This window comes from Hippopotamus amphibius, chromosome 14 (assembly GCF_030028045.1).
Source record: "Hippopotamus amphibius kiboko isolate mHipAmp2 chromosome 14, mHipAmp2.hap2, whole genome shotgun sequence".
Lineage (NCBI taxonomy): Eukaryota > Metazoa > Chordata > Mammalia > Artiodactyla > Hippopotamidae > Hippopotamus > Hippopotamus amphibius.
In genome coordinates this window covers 64750054-64768269 of record NC_080199.1, presented here as the reverse complement: position 1 = coordinate 64768269, position 18216 = coordinate 64750054, and the positions used below count along the sequence as shown (strand labels likewise).

At 39.2% G+C, this 18216-nt stretch overlaps 1 protein-coding gene across 2 annotated transcripts in view; it reads left to right on the top strand.

The window, feature by feature from the left end:
• NEK5 (NIMA related kinase 5) overlaps positions 1-17750 on the top strand; it is a 65292-nt gene extending 47542 nt beyond the window's left edge. For both annotated transcript variants that reach the window (XM_057707580.1, XM_057707581.1), the window contains exons 20-24: positions 441-572; positions 1534-1671; positions 5959-6057; positions 8555-8666; positions 15312-17750. In XM_057707580.1, the coding sequence (XP_057563563.1) occupies positions 441-572; positions 1534-1671; positions 5959-6057; positions 8555-8666; positions 15312-15582 (752 nt within the window). In that variant the 3' untranslated portion in view covers positions 15583-17750. The remainder of the gene's footprint in view (positions 1-440; positions 573-1533; positions 1672-5958; positions 6058-8554; positions 8667-15311) is intronic.
• Positions 17751-18216: the final 466 nt, after the last annotated feature.

Sequence of the window (18216 nt, the reverse complement as noted above, 5' to 3'; positions counted from 1 at the left end):
GGGTGGCGTATAAACAACATTTATTTCTCACAGTCCTGGAGGCTGGAAAGTCCAAGATCATGATGCTGACAGATTCAGGGTCTGGTGAGGGCCTGATTCCATCTTTTTGCTGTGTCCTCACTTAGCAGAAAAGATGAGGGAGCTCTCTGAGGTCTGTTTCATAAGAGCATTAATCCTATTCATCAGGTTCCACCCTCATGACCTAATCACCTCCCACAGCCCCTCCCCTTAATACCATCACATTGGGCACTAAGTTTCAATATATGAATTTGGGGGGCACGCAAACATTCAGTCCATAGCGATCTGTAATAGAATAAGGGTGGTGATTTACTCTGTTTTTGAATGTACCAGCTGAGACTCCAGGTTTCCTAAGAACTGCTTGGCGCAATTAGTCACACTTTGGCTGCTTTGAGATTAACAAGTTATTTCCTTATAACCAGAGTTGTTCATTCCGGATGCTGCTGCCGCCGCAGAGAACAGGAGACAGTGGGATGCTGGGCCTCCTCAGACTCTGCTACAAGTGATGTCTGCAGCTGACGTCACCTGCGCCAGCTGCTGCACCGTGCCTGAGGGTGAGGCTGACATCAGTGGCATAAATCGTCAGCACGAGCAGAGCCAGGCCCCAGAGGCAGCTGTGTTCATCCCAGATGCTAGCGCACACCCTGACCTGACAGTGCTCAGTTTTCAGTACAATCCCTATAGATTTGTATTAAATACCTTTCAAAGATATTGATTTCTCCCCTACCTCTGCAGAGACTTGCCTACTGATTATTCTAGACAATTGACCCCTGTAGCTATGAGAATGTAAAGGAGGGGCAGGTGGCTTCATTTACCTTCCCGTGCTAGCCCAATAACTCCCTTGCATTTTCTTGGAGGGTGGTTTTTTTCATAACACCAGAACTGAAATATTAGCCATCCCACAAGATTTAGAGCATCAGTGCAAAGATAAATATTAAATCGCTTTGTAAGCCCACATGCTATTTCCACGTTAGGAGTGTTTAGGATATGATGATATTTTCAAACTAAAATCTTTCGTTTACATTTGAGCTTCTGGCATAGTCTTTCCTTAGCAGAGAGTCCCAGCAGGGGGAGAGCTAAAGTTTATACCCATCTTATAACTGAAGTCTGTAAGTATAGCACTGAAATTAGTAATTAAAAGTGTGTGAATTGACCCATATTTATACTATTACAAAATACATCGAATATCATCAAATTTACAAGAAAGGGCTTGCAAGCATAATACACCTTAATCCATCCTAAGCTAATAAGACAGTAAGGGGGGAAGCCTAATTTAAAATAAATAGAACAGAAATGTCAACACACCAAATAGCCAGTTGACACAGCAAAAAATGACTCTCCTGCCCAATAGCTATGTGACAGTAATATTGTCACTAAACTTTTCTGTATCCAGCTTCCTTACTAATAAAATGAGGGGTGGGATTAGGTTATCTCCAAGGATCTCACATTCTGTGATTTTGTAAAAACTCAGATAAAGAAGCATTTTTATTTTCAATAATCCAGCCTCCTTTTCAGACAGCCGAGTGACTGGGATTGAAGGCGGTCCAGAAAACAGGAAACAGTGGCGGCACAAAATGCCGGGAACTTTAATGAGTGTTTTGGCAGCAGCACGTCTAACCAGCAGCTCACTTTCTGCCAGTGATGCACAATTGGGTATGTAGTTTACTTTTCAGAACATAACCAGTCCCCTGTGGAATTTTGTCAGACATGTAAATACAGAAGGGGATAGGAGAAAGAATTGGGGGCGTGTCTAAGCCTTTTCAGAAGCTGATTTGCTTTGTCCAAGCCTGTCCCAAATGCCATTAACAGAAGACTGGAACTTCTGAGAAAGCTAGGATAATTTTCTGTAATGTGATCGGTTGACAAGTGATGAAGAGTTAGGTAGGAGGGACCAGTGGCTTTGTACATGAGGAGCTACCACTTAGTGCTACCTGACAGAGTCCGTTTTTTCTGACAGCTGTTCAGCAGACTCAATTACTATCCTGTGGGCAATAAAATACACCTTAATGTAGTTTTGTTTTGTTTTTTTTGGCTTTGGGTTTTTTTTTTTTTCTTTTCTCCAGTTTTTGGCAAGATTATGCTGGTGTTGACTTTAAGGGAAACCAACCGTTATTTTCTAACGTTCGAGGGAATTCATACCACAGTGGGGATTTGGTCCTTCATCAGGTGTGCAGGTGTGAACTGCTACGAGGAAAGCCATTTGGGGCAGGCAGGTATCAAACAAAGAGCACCTGTGCAGGGGCAAGGTTTCGGGCCTGGGGTTGCAGAGATGTGAGGCCTGGGTACAAGCCTGACAGTGGTGGAGGCGGATGCGTGCTTACGTAGTTAAAGAACAACACTGAGAATAATGCCAGAGATCGTACCTGACTGTTTCTGGAGAGTGAGTCTGCCAGTTTGTAAAGCACAAGAAAAGAGGAATCTTTGTGCAAGGTGAGTCTTAAAGAATGGACAGCATTTTATTGAGGAAAGAACATTCCAGGTAGGGAGGACTTGCAGATCCACAAGCCTGGGAGACTAAAAAGGACGGAATGACTAAAACCTAGGCACAGTAGAAGGGGCCAGAGTCCCTGCGTAGATGAAGTCCTTCAGTAGTATTATTTATCTCAGCTGCCATACTTTAAAAACTCCAGGTAGGGGTGGGGGGTGGGGAGGGAGAGAGAGAAAATGCTTCCCTGTCTTCAAGGCTCTCTTTCTAGTACCTTCAAACCACAGACTGCAGTGTGAGTGCTCCCTGCCCTTCTATCCTGGGATAAAAGGATGGGGCTGGGGCCAGTGAGGAGGCAACTTTGGGCTGGCCTGACTTGGCTCAGAGGCCAAGGGCTGGGGCCCCAGGCCAGGTAGGAGGGGGGCGCCCATCTTTCAGGACACCGTGATGGTGACATGCTGGTGGCTATGATGTGTCTTCTTGCATTTGCTCCTGTGATTCTTGGAGAGAGTCACAGAAAACGTCATTTGATCTTGCATGCCAAATTAATTCATTCGTGAACTTACTGCATTTTCGCATGGATGGCTTTACATTAGGCATATATGAATAATTTATCTGACAAGTGGGATTAAACATTGGAACTTGCCTCCAAGGGTGACATCCAAAAGGCAAAAGTGTCGGTGTTTTCTTTTGTAACCTGCTAAGTGTGCAGGTGTCTGCTCCCGCCCCAGCCGTGCTTCCTTTGCTCTTTCAGCCTCTAACTCTGTTGTTGGCCTCACCTCTCCTTTCCTATCCCTGTAGCAAGCTTGACTTCCTGCCTCTGGTCATCTCTTCTTTCTTTAGCTCTCCCTCTGCACCCCTGCCAGAAAATCCTAAAAAGGACCAAGCCTCTTCTCTGCTTCAAATCCTGCAAAAGATTCTCCCTAACCCTCAGGATGAAATCCAGACTCTGCAGACTCTAAGTGCCCCTCGCAATGCCAGAGCTGCTAGCACTTCTCCATCAGCAAATATTCCTCCCTTGGTTTGGAACACACGCCTTCCTCCCTTTGCCAAGGTAATTTCTCCTGTAAAATTTCACTCTGATGCAACCTCTCACCCATTTCTGATGTTTTCTCAGCAATTACCCTTCCCTCCCTCCTTTCCCCTGCACTGCCGGCCAGGGCTTTGCAAAAGTGTCCGAAATATAGGAGATTCTTTTTTTTTTTTAAACATTTATTTTTTTATTTTGACTGCACTGGGACTTAGCTGCGGCACATGAGATCTTCATTGTGGAATGTGTACTCTTTAGTGGCAGCATGTGGACTCTTAGTTGCGGCATGTATGTGGGATCTAGTTCCCCTACCAGGGATCGAACCCAGGCCCCCTGCATTGGGACCACGGAGTCTTACCCACAGGACCACCAGGGAAGTCCCTATAGAAGATCCTTAATCAGTTAATAATTTGAATGAATGAGTGGAAGAGCCTGTAACTTGATTGATATGCTTCCCTTTAATCCAAAAAATTCTAATAAGCTTTCTGGAAATCCTCAGGTTTGTTGACTGTCTCTCTGTCTTTTCTCTGTTACCTGCCTCTGAATTTCACATTCAGTCGCACACTCAAATTGGTTCACACTCAAATATTGGTTAAATGCATGAAAGACATTTCCTTATTATACTTACCATTTAAATTCAGGCCATAAAATGATGTGGTAGCGATTTTATTTGAAATTTTAGTAATCGCTATGAAAAACCTGGATCTCAATTAAACTGCTGCATGTGTACCATTGACAAGGAACCACTGTTTTTTGTTTTTGTTTTGTTTTTTTTTTTTGGCCGTGCTCTGCAGCATGTGGGGATCGAACTGCACCCTCTGCGTGGAAGCTGGAGTCTTAACACTGGACCGCCAGGAAGTCCCCCAGGAACCACTGTTTTAAATGCCTGAGAAAACATCAGGGCACGTCTCCCTTGCATTTTTCTAAGTTTGGTTTCCCTGCTTAATATCCCACAAGACACTGTACTTCTCTGATCATAAAGTTCACTTTAATGTCCTGTTTAATATCTTTTTTCCTCACTAGACTATAAGCTTCTGAGAGCTTTGTCTTGATCACCACCCCACCCAGCCTCTCCATCCCTAGTGCCTCGTATAACGCCCAGAACTTAGTAGGTGACCTTGTCTTTCTGAACGATACAGCCATCGCACGTTTTTACTATCGCTTTATGTAAAGGCATGGGATTGCCAATATTTGTATTGCTATCAAGTTGGATAAGGAAAGTACAACATTAAAATTATTTTTACAGCTCTATAGAGTCTTTGTAAAGACTTTCTGCATGTATACATTTTAGTAACTTCGATTACAGGTGTAATAGACACAATTTATAAAGGCATTTAAGGATTTGTTGTCATACATGTAAGCACAATTCATATAACATTCGCCAGTAGCTTAAATATCCAGCTCCTTGAAAATAAATTCCTTTGGTTCTTCTAGCTCTGAATTCAATTTAAAAACAAGGGTTTATCAAGTACATGTTTAATTTGTCCTAATTTTAAAAAGTTTAAAATAGCAAGACTTTATAAAATCCTTTTAACTGAATCTTACTAGTAAGAGATACACTTTTTTAATGAGGACAAGTATTTTTTTTTTACATGTGCATAATTAATTCCGGTCAGTAATTTTGTTTACACTTTAACCATTCCAAGGGCATCCTTGGTGGAAAGGTAACCTCTATTTTCCTTCTGTAGGTTTTCAGGCCACATAGTTGCCTTGATAACATCATAGTGGCACATCCTGATAACAGCTGATTTACATTTCTATAGTTAGCCTTTCATTCTTTCTTCTATCCTGTTAAACAAAAATAAGAGCTTCCTACAATTGTCTTCCTAAGACAGGAAAATAAAAATTATCAGATTCCCACACCAAGAGGAGTACTCTGGCTGCTTTTAATTAACCAGACTACCTCATAGATGAGACATGTCAGTCTACTTCATTTATTTAATACACTTTAGGAAGTAATGTCGGCTATGATTTGGGATGAAATGTGTTGATTAAAAATAGGTAAATAAATAAAAATAGGTAAATAATTACAGTGCGGTGAAATTTCTACTTGTTGGAATGTACATGTGTAGTCATGTAATAGTTTACCAAAAAATAAATAGTCACACTCTGCTTTTAATTCCACCTTTGGAGGAAAGTTCCTATTTCTAATCCCACTTGTTTACAGAGGGTAGGGATTTTTTTTCCTAGAGACAAAGTGAAATACTTTTTGACACCTAGGAACCAGATGGTTGCAGAGTTTGGGTGGGAAAGGTAGATTACAAACATGAGAACAGTCCTTCACTCTTCCCTGTATCCATGCCCTTTGCAGTATGACTTTGCAGCTCCTCCATCATTAAATGCTTTTTTCCCTTTTCCCTTGAGTCTTGGCTGGCCTTACAATTTGCTTAGGCCAGTAGAATGCAACAGAAGTGATGGTGTGCCAAACTGGAGTTTTTAAGGAGCTTCTGCTATTTCTTTTGGGTCCTGTCCATGTCTCAACTAGCTCCAGATGCCGAGCTGGAAAATGAGGGACCATGTGGAACAGAGAGACACGTCATCCCAGGTGAAGCCATCCTAGACCCACCAGTCTCCAGGTGGCCAGGCAAGTGACTGCAGGTGCCATGAAGGGCTCAGCTGAGACCAGAAGAGCCGATTTTGAGCCCAGCCCAAATCACCCAACTGCACAACTGTGACCTATGTAAATGGTTACTGTTGTAAGCCACTAAGTTATGAGGTGGTTTGTTATTCTGGAAAAGTTAACTATTGTAGACATACTTAGCAAAATTCCTAAAGTGGTAGTTGAAAGTAGGCTAGCTCTACATAATTTTATAGCCAACTTAAGAAACCAGGATTTTTAATTCGTTGTGAATTCTTTTAGTTATTTTGTGGATTCTTTTAAGAAAATCTGTCTCAACAATGTTCTTGATTGCACCAAGGTTGAAATTTTGTAGGGAAAAAACCAGACATCACTGAGAAGCATATGAAAAGAGGCTCAACATCACTAGTCATCAGGGAAATTTAAATCAAAACCACAAAGAGATATCATCTCACACTCATTAGGACGGCCACCATCAAAAAGCAGAAAATAACAAGGATGTGGAATAATTGGAACACTTATGCACCACCGGTAGGATTGTAAAATAGTGCAGCCATTATGGAAAATGGTATGCAGTTTCCTTAAAAAATTTCTAAATGAAACTACCTGATCCAGCAATCCCACTTCTGGGTATATATCCAAAAAAATTGAAAACAGGATCTCAAAGAGATGTTTTTGCACATCGATATTCAATGTACCTTTATTTACAACGTGGAAGCAACCTAAATGTTCATCAGTGGATGAATGGATAAAGAAAATGTGGTATATACATACAATAGATTATTATTCGGTGTTAAAGAAAGAAATCCTGTCACAAGCTACAACATGGATGAACCTTGAGGACATTATGCTAGGTGAAATGAGCAAGTCACAAAAGATAAATACTGCATGATTCCACTTAGGTGAGGTATCTAATGTAGTCAAACTCTTAGAGAGTAGAATGGTGGTTTCCAGGGGCTGGGGAGAGGGGGAAATAGGGAGTTGTTCAATAGGAGCAGAGTTTCAGTCATTCAAGTTGAAAAAGTTCTAGAGCTCTGTTGTATAGCGATGTACGTATAGTTAACAGCACTGTGCTATACACTTGGAAATTGTTGAGGGTAAATTTATGTTTTGTTTTTTTACAACAACAACAAAAAAACAAACAAAAACTCTCAGACATCTTTGACTCAAAAAGCAATTCAGAATTCCTTGATTGTCTCATGAATTGTTTTATTACAGTCTCTTTGAATCCGAATCTAAAAAAGTTTGATTGATATGTTAAAAAAAAACAACCCAGAGGAGTAATACTCTGAAAATGAGGAATTTTAGTTATAGCTTATGCAATTTGTTTCACTTAAATTTTCATTTTTATGAGTATGCAGGAGTGATATAAGATTTAAAATGTATGCTTAGGAAGGACTAAAAGAGTTCTTATAGTAATCTATATTTATAAAATATAAATTCTAAGGGCTAAGAAAACATTATGCCATTTTATTGGGAACATTTTCTTTGCTATTGGTGTGTAAAATAAGTGCATCTTATAATCACTGGAACCTTAGAGTTGTTGAGGGGATGCTGCTTTCTATAAAGAAATGGAATATTGTACTATCTTCGGTCTGATATTTTTTCCCCAAGAGAAAAAAAGTACATTAAAAAAAAATTTTAGGGGCTTCCTAGGTGGCGCAGTGGTTAAGAATCCGCCTGCCAATGCAGAGGTCACGGGTTCGATCCCAGCTCCAGGAAGATCCCACATGCCGTGGAGCAACTAAGCCCGTGTGCCAAAAAAAAAAAAAAAAAAAAATTTTAAAGTCTGTCTTACCTCATTCTTTTTTTTAATGTTTGCAAAGTATTCAACAGTATGTGGGCTTTATTTGAAATCACGAGTCAAGTTTTTTTTTTGTTTTATTTTGTTTTTGCCGTGCCATGCGGCTTGTGGGATCTTAGTTCCCCAACCAGAGATCAAACTCACACCCTTGGCAGTGAAGGCATGGAGTCCTAACCATTGGACTGCCAGGGAATTTCCCAAAAAGTACATTTTAAATAACAACAATAAATTCACTCCCTCACCTCCACCCTCACCGAAAAAGATAAAGTTGTGGGTGTATGCTTTGGGTTTTCTCTGCAGACATCTATGATTAACTGCAACCATAAGCTGATTACTGTGTATAAAAACCGTGAGGAATAAGGGAGGTCCAATAATGTTGGCAAGTCTTAAGTTTTTACAATACAAGATTTTCTTAAATGTTCTACAGTCAAAACATCTACCCCCAAAGTGGGATAATTTTGTCTCGTCATCTTTCAGCCTGATTCCCCTCACTTCTTTTTCTTGTCTTGTGTTGCCTACTACCTTCAGTACAGTGTGGAATAGTTGGTATCAGTTGTCGTTTGTCTAGTCTCTGTTTTAATGGAAATTATTCAAAGGTTTTACCATTATGGTTGATGTTCAATACAGAATTTTTGGTGTATTCCCCTCATGAGGTCTATAGGCTGAGATGCTTTACTCTCTCCTTCTGTCATTTAACAGTGGGAACATTAAAACAGTGGCTTCCTAAAGAAGATGAGGGGAAGGTAGACGTGTCCTCTGACACTGAAGTAGATGGAGAACAACCAGCACCAAGATCTGATGATGATGATACGTAAGTAGATCATACCCAGATGCCTAAATGACGTACTGGATATAGTAAAAACGGTAAAAAGTTAAAATGCTGTTCTTGAGGCATAGAAGATAGCCTCAAAGACCCAACTAAGGAGACCAAGTTTTCCTATATACATGGGTTTGTCTCTGGGCTCTCCATTCTTTTCCAATGGCTTTGTTTTCCCTTTCTGCATGAGTGATATTCTGTCTTAATTCCTGTGGCTTTATTGTACCTTTTGATATCTGGTATGGCTAGTCCTCATACCTTCTTCTAGTCTCCATGTCATTTTCTTCGAAATTATCTTAGCAATTGTTGCTTTTTACACAACATATACATCCTTGCTTTCTCTTGTAAAGTGTCATGAAAAACTTTGTTGGGATTTTGATGAGAATGACATTACATTTGTAGATTAATTTATGGGAATTGACATCTTTGTGATTATAAATCTTAACATCCGTGAATATAGTATAGCTCTCTATCTGTTTATGCCTTTTAAAATATTCTTCAGTATTTTTGTAGTTTTCTTCATGATATAGAAGAAAACTACAAAACTACACTTAACTTTTTTGTTGTTGTTGCCATTACTAATGGGGTCATTTTTCTCCTACTGTGTTTTCAACTTGGCTACTGCTAGTGTATGGAACACTCTTGATGCTGTATCCTGTAACTTCACTGAACTCTCTTGTTAGTTCTAAAATTTGGAGTCCTTTGAAGTTTAAAATTTTTATTATAATTTACTTTTTAATAGATAATGTATTCACATGGTTCCAAATTCAAAAGGTACACTCCTTTCATAGTCTTCCTGCTATCTCTTTACCTCTGCCACACAATTCCCCTCCCCAGTCAACAAATCCAGTCTGCTTCTTGTGCATACTTCTCCTGAGAAATTCCATTAAAATGCAAGTGAATCTGTATATCTTGGTATATGTGTATTCCTTTTCTTTTTTATAGAAACAGTTTCATAGTGTAGATACTAACCTGCAACTTCCTTTTATCACTTAACAGTGTATCTTGAGTACATATCATAATATACAGATAGTAGTATCTAGAGAGTTTAAATTCCAAGAACAGCAAAGTGTTGGGTCAAAGAGTATGTACGTTTGTAATTGGATAGGGTCAAATTGTCCCTCACAGAGGTTACACCTATGAACACTTCCACTGACAGGGTATGGTAGTGCCTGTTTCCTTGTACGTTTCCTTGCTCAGTGTGTTACCAAACGTACAGATTGTTGCACAGTTGATAGATTTAAAAATGACATTTCAGGTTAATTTTAATTAGCATTTCTTTTAAGAGTAAAGTTGCCTTTCCATATGCTTAAGATCCATCTTTATTTCCTCCTTTGGGAAAACAGTTTTATTTATAGGCTTAGTCATTTAAAAACTTTAGGCTATCAACATTGTGTTGATTTGGGGAACTTTTTATATTTTGGGGAAATTAGTCTTTTATCTGTAATATGTTTCAATAATATTGTCCCCAGTTTTTTGTTTGCTTTTTGATTGTATTTATAGTGACTTGTGCCATGTGGAAATTTCTTACTTTTGTCTACTTGGATTTATCAATTATTTCATAAAAAAGAATACTACATTTTTGTGTGTATTTGCATCCAATCCCTATTCTTTCTAGTCTAATTATTGTATTATAAACATGTTGTTTATGGTATAGGTTATTGTTTGGGGGGCTTTCCTTTTTCAGAATTTTCCTGTCTAGTCTTGTTTGTCATTCCATGGGAACATTAGAATCAACCTGCCTAGCAAATGAAGGAAGGAGGGAGGGAGAAGAGAATTTTTTCATCCTTCTTCCTTTTCCTCCTGGTCTCTATTATTGGGTTTTTGTTTGTTTGTTTATATATGTATGTACTTATTTATTTATTTTGCTGCATGGGGTATTGTTGCAGCATGTGGGATCTTTTGTTGCTGTGCACGGGCTTCTCTCCAGTTGTGGTGCGTGGGTTTTCTCTCTCTAGTTGTGGCACGTGGGCTCTGTAGTTGTGGCACGAGGGCGCCAGAGTGCATGGGCTCTGTAGTTTTCAGCACACAGGATCTCTAGTTGAGGTGCACGAGCTCAGTAGTTGTGGCATGCAGGCTTAGTTGCCCCACAGCATGTGGGATCTTAGTTCCCCTACCAGGGAGCGAACCTGTGTCCCCTGCATTGGAAGGCAGATTCTTTACCACTGAACCACCAGGGAAGTCTCAGGTCTGTAGTATTGTTGATGAGAAGTCTGTTATCATCTAATTGTTTTTCCTTTATAGATATGCTAACTCTCTCCCTAGTACTTTCATAACTTACTTTTTCTCTTTCATTCTTTTTTTAAAAATAAATATATTTATTTATTTTATCGGCTCTGTTGGGTCTTTTTTTGCTGTGCGTGGGCTTTCTTTTAGCTGCAGTGAGTGGGGGCTACTCTTCGTTGTGGTGCGCAGGCTCCTCACTGCCATGGCTTCTCTTGTTGCGGAGCATGGGCTCTAGGCGTGTGGGCTTCAGTAGTTGCAGCACATGGGCTCAATAGTTGTGGCTCACGGGCTCTAAAGCACAGGCTCAGTAGTTGTAGCACACGGGCTTAGTTGCTCCGCGGCATGTGGGATCTTCCTGGAGCAGGGATCGAACCCGTGTCCCCTGCATTGGCAGGCAGATTCTTAACCACTGCACCACCTAGGAAGCCCTCTCTTTCATTCTTATGTTTTGCTATGATATCTCTAAGTCTGGATTTATCTTTTATCCTGCTTGGTTCACTTTGTTCTGAGAACTCATCACTTTCTTTTGTTCTGGATAGTTTTTACCTATTATTTCTTCAAATATCGCTTTTCTTACTCCCTCCATTTTGGTTCTCCAATTAGATATATTTTAGAGCTTCTCAATCTGTTCCCAATAACACCTAGTTGTACTTTCATACTTTTTATTCTCTGTTTCAATCTAGGAGAACTCTTGCATACTGTTTTCCAGTTCTCTCTGGGTATCATCTATTAGGTTTTTAACTTAAATTATTACATATTTCCTAATATTTATAATTATTCTTATATTTATATGTTCTTGTTTCATTATTGCATAATTACTTCTTATAATTTAAAAACATTTTAAAATGGATGCTGTGCTTTCTCTTGTTAAGCATACTTTAAGGGCTTTCTTAAACTCCTCTGTTGATGCAAATAATCAATAACCTATAAAGGACTTCCCTGGTGGCGCAGTGGTTAAGAATCCGCCTGCCAATGCAGGGTACATAGGTTCAATCCCTAGTCTTGGAAGATCCCACATGCGGTGGAGCAACTAGGCCTGTGCACCACAACTACTGATCCTGCGCTCTACAGCCTTTGTGACTGAGCCCATGTGTTGCACCTGCTGAAGCCCTCATGCTCTAAGACCTGAGTGCTGCCACTACTGAGCCTGTGCTCCACAACAAGGGAAGCCCACACACTGCAACGAAGAGCAGCCCCGACTCACCACAACTAGAGAAAGCCCATGTGCAGCAATGAAGACCCAATGCAGCAAAAAATAAAAAAATAAAATAAATAAAATCTATAATAAAGAATAGAAGAGGTTTTAGTCAAGCCAAACTGAGGACTGTATAGCCTAGGAGTGCAGTCTCCATCAAGGAAGAAGAAAGCCCTCTGGAGAAGCATGATTTTCAGCACAGTTTTATATCTTGTCAGAACAACGAACAAATATCAAACATGACAAGGGTACGTTCCTTCAGGGCTTCAAAAGAGACAGATTAGCACATGCACAGCAAGTCAGCGTGACCTTGGAGTCTGGGAAAGAAACATCATCTTTGAAGGAGTAAGCACTGGTGTCATAGGAATGGGGGTCATTTATCCCTGTCTTCAGAGCTGATACTTTTTAATGGTTAAAGCAGATGTACAATGCATGTTTAGCTGTAAGACAGGCTGTTCCAGTTGGTATAAAGTACAGGGCAAATCATGTATAAGCCAGAATAGCTTCCCCATACCCCAATATGTAAAAATTTCTTCTATCACCTCCATAACAACAATTTCCTCTGGAGTTAGTTCATGGTCCAACTTAAAAAAAAAATTTGTTGCCCACCTTGCTTACCATTAGATTTATTCTTCTGTTTTGGAATTTTATTTTGTGGGCTCATTTTGTTTTGAAGGGTTTTTTTTGGTTTTATTTTTAAAATTTTCTTCCCTCCTTACCTGTCTCTGTGCACCTTCTACATATCTGACAGGTTTCTGTTTTCTTCATTGGGTTCCCCTCCATTCTTCCTAGATGGAGCCCTTGAAGAGCTGCTCTTCAGTGCAAGGATGGGCGAGGAAAAAAGCTCAGTAATGTGGCTTGTCTGTCTTGGCTCAATCTCTGTGAGAAAATTTCTTCCTGAGAAATGTAACACCATGGATTTGCCTTCACTCAGACTTGGAGTTTGAATTTACAATACTTGGATGGTCTAGAAACATGTACATTGAGAAATTAACACTAAAATAGCAGTAAAAGATTGTAATACTCTGGGATCTCTAGAAGAAATAAGTGTAAAACACTCTGGAGGGATAGCCTCAATCCAGGCTACGTTGAATTTCTCACTAAAGCACTGCTGAAGATGAGCTCACAATTAAAGATTAAATCCATTATGAGAGACAGCAAGCACAACAAATAACTGAATTAGGTCATAAACAACTTCAGATAATTTTATCTTATGAATATTTAATATTTGTATGGTAATAACTATTGTATATTTAAACATTTTAAAATAAGAAAACGAGAAAAAAAGCAAATCTATCAAAAAGAACAGGAAGATTTGATAATCAACCAATAGAACTTCTGGAAGTGAAAAAAACTTCCAATAGAAATTAAAATTTGACAGTTTAAAAACATAATAGAGGGGGGAGTCGAGGGAGGGAGGGAATACCGGGATATGTGCATAAAAACAGATGACTGAACTTGGTGTACCCCCCCAAAAAATAATAAATAAATAAAATTAAAAAAAAAAATAAACCACTAAACAATTAAAAAAAAAAAAAGAAACAGTTAATGAAGGAATTAGTAACTCAAATATAGATCTGAGGGGGAAAAATGATGGAAAACATGAAAGAGGCATTAAGAGGCCTGAAGGTCCAGCGTACATCTAAAAGGAGTTCCAGAAGAAAAGAAGAGGCGAAAAGCAATATTCAAAGAAATTATAGCTGTGAACTTTTTTTTATAATTATTGAAAGCCATGAATCATGATATCTAGGAAATAAAAGAATAATCAAGCAGGATCAATGAAAAGAAATTCACATGGACTACTACTGTTTAAGTTGTAGAGGAACAGAGACAAAGGCAAGATCTTGTGTAAGCACATATCTGAGTAATAGCAGCTTGGCACATGGGAGGTGTAATTACTGGTTCACCCCAAACTGATGATCTCCAATTTTCGTGGCGTCCTCTGTGATATCTAGCAATGCTGTGCCTGGTCATCTTCCTTCCAAACCCTCAGCTGTGCACACTCGTCCCCATTCACCTTGCTCTCATCACGTGCCCTGCCTTCTGCTTCACAGAGGTAGTGATTTGTTGGTGGAATCACCTCTGTTGTGTAGATCCACGAATTCTCTGTATACACATGCGTCCTTGACTCCTCTCTCCCTATCTTCCTTCTCAGAGGAAAACGGTCTCCCTTCCTGTTGAAAGCCCCTCCTTATGCAGGTGCTCTAAATCCCAGCCTTTCCTCAGTGATATTGCTGCTATCAATTAATCTACCATTCTTCTGTATTTTCAAAGTCTATTACTTCTTTTCTCTCAGCATATAAACATGCCCAAATCGCTGCCAAATTGAAAAATAGCAAAAAACCACTCCCTTATGTTCTCAGGATAACACTGCCCTTTCAGAGCGGGGCGCCCATCAGAAGAGTTTAGCTCATTGTCCCTTTTTTTTTTTACCTCCAATTTCTTTCTGGATCCACCTCATGATGGTTGGGGCCGCAGAGAACTCTGAAATATTCCTGCAAAGGTCATCTGTTACCTTGAAACTGTCAAGTCCAATGATCATTTCTCAGTCTTCATCCCTTGTGGCTGCTCCCTCTCTCTGGAAATTCTCTGCTCCCTTTGCTTCCATGATGAATATTCTTGTTTCATACCAGCTCCTCCTTGGTCTCTTTCCCTTGCCTCTTAAATACCCATGATCTTTGAGATAGTTTTCTTGGTCTTTTCCCTTGTCTTCTAAATGCATCCGCGTTGCAGTCTTAGATACAATTTCAATTCCTGGTCCTACTAATAAATAGCTGTGAGACCTTGGGCACTTGTTTTTTTAAACCTCTCTGAGCCCAGCTTCTTATATAAATTGATGACAATGTCCACCTCAAGTGTCGTTATTAGTAGATGAAATATAATATGTGTAAAGTGCTCCAGGGCGGTGACTGGGCTCAATATATGGCAGCCATTTTATTCTTTTTTTTCCCTCTTCTCTCTAATAGATGGGTATGAATAAATATAATAAAGGTTGTCGAACATAAGTCCAACTACACAGAATACTGATCCTCCCAACATTGGTTGTTTATCATCCTTAGAAAAACCAGGCTGATATGATAAACAATTTATTACCTGGTTGAAAGAGGAACTTTAAAATTGGTCAAGTGGGGGTGGGACATGAGAAGGGACATTAATTTCCACATGTATTCATTGGTGTTTTATATCACCAAGTTGACTTTTACTGTTTATTATTTCAGAAATTTTGAAGAATCTGAAGATGAGTTGAGAAATGAAGTAGTAGGATCCCTGGAAAAACTGGCTACTTCCAAAGAGGCAGAAAAAAGAGAAGAGGCTTCCGGTTCCTCTAAGGATGCTGACAACTTAGAAGAAAACGAGGGAATAGGCATGAAGAAATATGCAGAATTAAATGATGGTCTGGAGACTGTTTCTCCTCCAGCTGATGACAAAATTTGTATTGTGGATGAAGACCAGAAAACATCAACCACCAGTCAAAATATGCAAGTGTGATTATTGAACTTTTTCTTAATAAGTTGATATCTATTAACTATAGTTAATAGATATAGTAATAGTTTCTAGTTAATAGTTATAGCATCTATTAACAAAGTGTCTCTTTGGGTACAAGTCATAAATATTCATTTATTGTAATGGTTTTCCAGTAATCCCAAGGCTTTATTAGTTTTTCTCTCAATTTAGACAATAGGATTAACTTTTGAGTGTAGCAATTAATATTTTTACTTTAACATTTCTATTAAGAAATCCTTCGGGTAGTATATGTGGTTGGCAGAGTAATGTGGCTGCCCCCAACCCTACACACACCCAAAGATGTGAATGTATTTTTGCGTGGCAAAGGGGAATTAAGGTTGCAGATGGAATTAAGGTAGTTAATCAGTTGACCTTAAAATAGGGAGGTTATCTTGGATTATTCAGGTGGGCTCAATGTAAGCACAACAGTCTTTGAAAATGGAAGAGGGAGGGAGAAGAGAGAACCAGAGAGGTGGCAGCTGAGAAGGATTCAGCTTGATGCTGCTGGCTTTGAAGATGAAGGAAGAGGTCACAAGCCAAGGAGTGCAGGCAGCCTCTGGGAGCCAGGAAGGGCAGGGAAACGGATCCACCTCTAAAGCCTGCCAAAGGAATGCAGCTCTGCCAATGCCTTGATTTTGGTCTAGTGAAATCCACTGTAGACTTCTGACCTACGGAACTGTAAGATAATTTTTTGTTGTTTTAACTAAGTTTGCAGTCATTTGTCGTTAGTGATAGAAAACGAATACAATATACAAACTAACTCATTTAAAATAATGAATCTGTCATTTTATAAAACCATGGTTTTGAAATTTCTTAAGGTATAATGAATATGATTTTTTTGAAGCTAATGTTGACACTTACAGGAGTAAGGTAATTGAGCAAGGAAAGGAACACAGCATGCCAGTTATGTACCACATAATCTTCTTGTTGTTTCATTGAATTATTCGCTAATAGTTTCAAATGTATAGATTAGAAACTTCTGGAAGGCAGGGACTATATCTGGCCTTTATTTCTTATGATGGTCTTTTTATACATAGTGCTTAGCACCATGCCAGAAATGCTTCTTAATTGAATAGGTAGATACTAATACAATTTCCTCATTAAGACTGTAAGTTCTTTGAGGCAGGAAACTAGACTTAAACTTTTTTGTGTTAATTATACCAATCCCAGTGTTGAACCTGTGCCTGGAGCTTAGTAGATATTCGTTGATTTACTGTATCTGCTGTTAGGAAGGACAGAGTGCTTATATCTAAGTGGTAGAATTCGGCCTGAAATATCTGGTCTGTAATGAAAATAAAACTAAAATGGCAGATTGATATACTGCTGAACCAAGAAAACAAAGATGAGGAGGGGTTGGTTATTATTCCTAAGGTCTGCTTAGTATTTACATCTGGTAGAATATTATTACATGTGGGGAATGCAAGTATCAGGATTTCCCTAACTGGGATGTGGCCAGCCTTTTATGCCTTTATTTTCCTGGTGACGTGTGAGAGACTGTTCTTCCAACTTGGTGTATAGGTACATTCTACTCTTTTAGGGCTCAGTATGGTCACACCATGAGGCTAAGAAACTTTAACAATTTCTCACCCATTATGTTAATTTCAGACTAGGTAACACATAATCCTGAGGGATTGAAGCATCTAATTCTACAGCTCTTTTAGTGGTCAGTGCATGCATGTTTACTTTACTTTCAGGACATTATCTGGTTCAGGCATTGAATCTGCTGGTGTCATCCTCATTCTAAACAGTATTTGAAAGCATGGAAAATGAAACACGATTCCTGGAAAATCCCAAAGATCCGAAGACCACACACAGGAAAAAAAAAAAAGGAATGAATGTTTAAGGTCAATGTTTAAGGATAAACATATCAGGCTGGCTCCAATGACAAGATGCTTCGCTAAAATCTCCTTTAGGTAACAGCCACCCACCCTTATCGTTCGTTCTAAGATTTTGAGTTCTTTGCTTGTAAGTTAGAAAGTATTCACCGTGATAAGTGTGCATAGCTGCAAGGTTTTACAAGCTGCTCCAGCCCAATGCACCTTACCCATCTTACATGCACCATTACCTGAATCATGTTCCTGCCGCCCAGTTCTGATTACTTTACTTCTTAAAGTTTTAGGCTTGGTTACATCTGTTAAATTGAAACTATTGATCACAGCTGCATATGTCTTTTCAATAAATTCTGTTAGAAAAATCATGTGTTTTGGTAACTATGTATGATATCTGTCAGCTTGATCATTCTTTAAAGGGTATCAAGAAGTGTGTCAACCCTTAACTCCCCTTCTTAGTGTCTTGTAACAGTTACGTATGATTTAAGGGACCACACAGCACTAGAGTATTGGAAGTGATGCTTCTCCAAAGCCAAGGGTGGCTTTAATTAGGATGGGGAAAGAGGATAAGAGTTATAATGGGAGAGGTAAGGCAAATCACATGGGCATAATTTGATTCTAGAAATTTGCATAGCTTCTTGTGGTTTAACGGAACTTTTAAAAAAAATTTTATTGGAGTATAGTTCATTTACAATGTTGTGTTAGTTTCTGCTGTACAGCAAAGTGAATTAGTTACACATATACATATATCTACTCTTTTTCAGATTCTTTTCCCATATAGGTCATTACA